Source organism: Octodon degus, unplaced genomic scaffold (assembly GCF_000260255.1).
Source record: "Octodon degus isolate 3935 unplaced genomic scaffold, OctDeg1.0 scaffold00028, whole genome shotgun sequence".
In the NCBI taxonomy this organism is placed as follows: Eukaryota; Metazoa; Chordata; class Mammalia; order Rodentia; family Octodontidae; genus Octodon; species Octodon degus.
Window position 1 is genome coordinate 883,771 of NW_004524604.1, and position 5,865 is coordinate 889,635.

Consider the following 5,865-nt stretch of genomic DNA (forward strand, 5'->3'; position numbering starts at 1 on the left):
TGTGTGTGTGTGTAGCCAGCTCAGCCCACCAGGGAGCGGGGCTGGCTGGCATGTGGTGCTGGGGGATTGAACCACAGTGCCTGTGCTTTGCTAAGCTTGTTCCAAGTAGGTGCTTAGACCACTGAGCCATCTCACCAGCCCTGCAAACACCAGTTTTAAAGTAAGTAGAGGCAAGAAAATCAATCACTCAGTCTTTTACTCCAGATGACTGCCTGGATGTTGGTACCTTGATGGGGAGGAGGCCCTCCGCCATGTGCTACTTATGCTTCCTCTGAAAGTTTTCTTAATTATCCTTTTGGTATTTTTCCATTTTAACATTAGTGTCAGATTATATACTTCTTCTGAAAGGCAAAAATACTACTTTAGAATTGCATTATATTTGCAGTGAGCACAGGAAGAACTGCCAGTGCTTTAGCGTTGAGTCCTGCTGTCCAGGAGCATGACTTACCACTCGGATCCTGAGTCGTACTTCTGCCTTTCCAAGTTGGCTTAGAGATTTTCTTCTTCCACACAGATCTTGCACATTTCTTCTTAAATTTATTTCTAAGTATTTTATCTTTTGTACTACTTTGTAGCAGGGCGTTTTCTTCTAATATATCTTCTCATATTACTCATGAAATCTCTTTACTTCTACATAGTTTTCACTTGGAAAATTCACTGTATTCTCTTAAGGTTTAAATTTAACTTTTATTTTTATTAAACTTTTTCCATTTTATCTTTACATACTTTTTAAGTTAAATGACTATTTCTGTCTTAATGATGTAATAATTTAGGCCTATAGTTTTTCCTTTAAGAATTGATTTGTTTTGATTATATAGGCTCTGATATGAGGTACTTTCATTGTAAATGTTTCTAGAAATGCTGCAGTACTATTTTGTTTCCTTTTTGACCCGAGAATTTTTTTTTTCAGTATCAGGGATTGAACTCAGGACCTTGTGTTTGCCAGGCAAGCGCTTATTCTACTGAGCTATCTCCCTGTCTCCCTCAAGAATTTTTTTGAAATAGGTTTTCTTAACTTCCAATAGAAGGATGTTTTAATTTCTCATTTTATCAATAATTTAACTTTATAGTTTTTTGATAAAAGAAAATTATTTATAGCTCACCTACCTATCTATATTTTGGTATTAATTTTATAAATCTTAGCCAAAAACATGCCAGTTAAAAAGGTCTCTGAGCACATCAAAAGAAATATGTTACCTATTTTCAGAGTTTGATATGTAATTATCAGATACCTTCATGTTTACATTTTCTGTTTTCTTGATCTTTTATGAAATGAAAGGAATGAATTAACTTGAGCAAATGTGGCATTTATTTGTATCGTCTATAATTTCTATCCAAGGAATCACTTCTTTTTTATTCGTCCCACGCTTTTCTCATTGCCACATCTCCGTGTGCATGGCCTCTTTGCTTTTTAACATGCACATCTTTGTCCTGCTTCTGTGGACTTTCCTCTCAGAGGACCATTAGAGCATCTGCTGTTACATGACACATTTTCCTGCTGAGCTTGCCCACATTTTGCTTTTTTAACATTTCTGAATTGTGAACACTTTCATTTTAGAATCTTTGTTCTAGGGCTAGAAAGACGGTTCAGTGGCATAAGCACATGCCTGTCAAGTGCAAGGTCCTGAGTTCAATCCCAGGTACCAACAACAACAAAAAAAAAAAAAAAAGAAAAAAAATGAATGTTTGTTTTTTGTTTTAGAAATATACGGATATGTCATAATATTATGTATCATGTATAGAGTATGTGATTGATATCGTGTACAGTAAGATGTTGCTTTGGGAATCAATTTAAGAATAGAAAACAAAGGGGCCAGGGAGATGACTCAGTGGAATAAGCGCTTCCCTGGCAAGCGCAAGGGCCTGAGTTTAATCCCCGGTTCTGCCAAAAAAAAAAAAAAAAAAAAAAAAAATTAGGAAGGTTTATAATTGACTTAGTACTCTAAAAAAATTCATCAAATATTTTAATTTTCTCTTCTGATTCCATTTTTGTCTTTTACCAATATTTTTTTCAGAGTACATACTCTTATTTTTATTTTATTTTATTTTATTTTTAATTTTTTTTACATACTCTTATTTTTAAAATATTATTAGATGTCAATTATTGGGCAGTTAGCTTCTTAAATGATATTTATCAGTCCCCATCACCATGTGTTAGGTTACCTCATCTTTCCCCTTTCCATTCTAAATCTGGTTGTTGCATACAGTCTAAAAAATCAAAGCACATAGAGCTTGCATCTGTCTGTGTCTTTGTCTACTTTGCCCCAATGAGCAAAGTAGATTAGTTCTGTTCTTTCTACAGAACAGAATTGACTTCTAGTTTTCAGACTTGGAGATTGGATGTCCAAGAGGAGGGCATGAGCATCTGGGGAAGGTCTCTGTGCATCACCAGCCCATGGCAGAGGGCAGAGGGCAAGAGAGGGCACAGGAATACTAAAGGTGCGGGACTTGTCCCACCCAACAGCCTTCATCCACTCACAAGGGCCACACCTTCCTGCCTAAATACCTCTTCGGGGCCATACCTAGCAGTGTTGCCATGGCAATTTTTCTTTCAACATGAATTTAGGAGAGACAAGAATCCCACAGCCTGTCCCCAAATCCTTGTACTTCTATTAAATCTTAGTTGGATAATAACATATTTCTGAATCCTTCCATAGTTCCTTTGGTCAGTTTGTCAGACATACTTTACTTGAAGTGCATGTTTTCGCAGGTCCCTCAGGAAAGACTTTTTGTGACTATTATTCCCTAAGTTCTTAAATTTCTAAATCATTTGCATCTCTTAATTCTGGGAGATTTGACTGCCTATAAAATTCTTGGTTCTGGGGCCAGGGAGATGGCTCAGTGGAATAAGCGCTTCCCTGGCAAGCTCAAGGGCCTGAGTTCAATCCCCAGTTCTGGAAAAAAAAAAAAAAAAAAATCTTGGCCCCATATTTTTTTTGCAAGAGTCTGTTGTAGGTATTACTCTCTTTTTGCAGTTGAATGTAGAAATGTGAATGCTTTGTGTTTGCTCTTAAGGTTCTTGTTTTACTCTTTAGCGTACAGGATCTTTGCTAATGTATTTCTTAGCACTAACCAGTATAGATCAGTTTTAATGGATTAAAGTCTTTTACTTTCAGGGTTTTTTTTTTTTAATTTTTATGTATTTGGTACAGGATCTCACTACACAGCTTGGACTTGTAGTGATCCTCCTATTTCAGCCTCCCCAGTGCTGGGATTACAGGTGTGTGCCACCACACCCAGTCTTGGTATATGGTTCTGTATATTCGGGGTGGGACCTGCATGGTATATGGTACTGGGGATTGAATCTCATCTCAATCCTTGCACAAGTGCTTAGACCCCTGAGTTTTCTCTGTAGCACTACTCTCAGTTTTTAATTTATAAGTTTTAATTTTAAAATATTTTGGTAAAATGTTTGATCACATGTTCAACTTTTCCATGACAGCATTTTGTCAGGATCATTGATAGGTGGTCAGTTGATTGGTCAGTTGGTCTGTCTGTCTGTCTGTCTCTGTCTCTCTCTCTCTGTCTCTGTCTCTCTCTCTCTCTCTCTCTCTCTCTCTCTTTCTCTCTCTCACACACCTCTGTGTACCAAACCTGGGCCCTCTCACATAGTAGGCAACCACTAAGCTATACACCACAGCCCACAGCCCATTGCTGAATTCTTCAAAACTGTGTTTAGCTTTTGCTTTGTCTTTTTCTTAGTTCTGCTATTTTTAAAATATATCCTCTTATTATAAAATTTGCATATAATAAAATCCACTTCTTTTAGATGCAATACCATTAATTTGTGTAAACTCACTCGGTTCCTTTCTAGGTGACTATTAATCACCACTAGAATCAGGATAGTTTCATCACCCATACAAATCCCTGGGCTTGCCCTTGAATAGGATTCTTCATTGATGTTTCATCCAATACTTTTTATATTACTCACCAGTGAATGAGGTGAGTCTTCTTGGGTCTGCTGTTTGCATTATGCTTCTGTCCTGAGTTAGGGAGAAGTGCTAGATGGTTCCTCCATGACAGGTTCTGTCACCACACTCTGAACTTCTCTAAGGCCTAGAGACTCTCTCCACTACCATAAAGAAAGATTTATCTGTCTCTTATACTGGGGAGGTGAGCACTTCATCTCCAGGCAGTAAAAGCCTTCAGTTCATCCAGATTGACACATAATAGTTCATGCCAAGACACGTTTTAATAAATATTTTAGAGATAAAAAGTGAATTGAGAAATCTGTGGATGTTGAACATGCCATCACTCTGTTTCTTTGTTACCTTTATACTCCTGTGGTGTTCATTCCCTACTGTACATGTTTTTAGAGTTACTGGAAACTGTGTTTTCCAGTTTCTCTAGAAACAAAGATTGTACAGTTTGGTGATGGCTGTGTACTAGATTGCATTTGGATGTTTTCCAGAAGGTGAAGAGTGAAACTGTGTTCAATGCCACCACTCACTTAGGGAAGCCCCTCCCCACTGTGCGCTTCTGGCTGGAATCCTCAGGCTGTCTGCCTGTCCTGTTATCCCCAGCTCCAGTAAAGTTTTCTTGTAAAGCAATTTGTTATGCTCTAGGCTTCTTCATGATTTCCTAAACACAGGATTTCAAAGTTTATTTTCTTTTTCCATTTTCTTTTAGCTTGGCTTGTTTTTTTCTTCCTTGACATACTCATGTTCAAGCTTTAAAACTTCAGCCTTAGTTTGCCTTCTTGAAAAGCCCTTCCTTGACACCTCTCTCTGGAATTCCTCTCGCCTATGTGCCTCCTTACACTTTCCCGTTGTTGGTACAGCTGACCTTATTGTTTCTGATCTTTATCCCCCTGTCATCAGCAACCCAGTGAGTGTCCCATACCAGTGTATTAACTGGTCAAGACAGACTTCTCAGATTCTGAGTTCCTAGAGTTCACAGCTCTCCTCCAACAGCCAGCACTTGCCTCACCTGGCTTCGTCTAGTGTTAACCCATCTAGTAGAAAGGTCCAATATTCTGATTCATCTTCAGTTTCTTATCTAGCTTTTGGTCTCAGAGTGACTGAATCATGTCAAGGCAGTGTCTCCACTCTGGGGCAGTAACCGAAACTTCTCTTGATTTGCAGCTTTCATACAACGTGGGAAAGCCTGTGATCACTAATGGAAGCCCTTCTGCATTGCAGGTGATGCAACAGTAACCATAGCGCACAGATACACCCCCAGGGAGCAGCTGAAGACCCAGACACGGCTGGCAGACATTGTTGTGGTCGCTGCAGGTGGGCTCTCCATGATGTTTTGTGGGGGAAACAGCAGCAGCAGAGCAGTTTTTGCCCTAACTGCTAACATATTTGAAAGAACAGTTGGAAGATAAGCTAGGAATATGTATGGCTGAACCTTCATCAATTAGATCCTGTCTCTTTGCCATCATTGTACAGGTCCATTTTGTCTCTGTGAGCATTTTTCCCTTCACTGTAGATAATATAAGTACTTTGGGATGACATGTTAGATACATGAAGCTATTCTTTGAGAGTAAAAGCTAGATAAGGAACTGAAGATGCTGTGGCTATAGGGGGAAAGAAATAAAACTTGTAAGTGGTGTTCATGAAAACAGAACATCCCAAGAGGAAAAGACAGATAGACAGCCACTGGCCACCTCAGGCTGAAGTCCATGCTCGGAGGGCAAAGTTAGTGGACTGGACCAGGTCCAAAGCCCAAGCCCTGGGAGACATTTCCTCGGTGAGGGTGTGTAGAGTCAGAACTGCTGGACTGGGTGAGCTTAGTCTACAAGGAAGAAAAGATGACTTAAAATGGTACAAGAGGGGCTGGAGAGATGGCTCAGTGGTCTAAAGCACCTACTTAGAACAAGCTTAGCAAAAGCATCAGGGACCGCGGTTCAATCCCCCAGCA

The 5,865-nt window shown here is 39.3% G+C and overlaps 1 protein-coding gene across 6 annotated transcripts in view; it reads left to right on the top strand.

Annotated features, from left to right (window-relative positions):
* Nucleotides 1–5,865, top strand: part of Mthfd2l (methylenetetrahydrofolate dehydrogenase (NADP+ dependent) 2 like) — a 99,628-nt gene that overhangs the window by 38,726 nt on the left and 55,037 nt on the right. For 5 of the 6 annotated variants that reach the window (XM_023713022.1, XM_023713025.1, XM_023713026.1 and 2 more), the window contains one exon: nt 5,142–5,234. The exons of the other annotated variant lie outside the window; for it this stretch is intronic. In XM_023713022.1, coding sequence (XP_023568790.1) covers nt 5,142–5,234 — 93 coding nt within the window. The remainder of the gene's footprint in view (nt 1–5,141; nt 5,235–5,865) is intronic. 6 annotated transcript variants of the gene reach the window in all.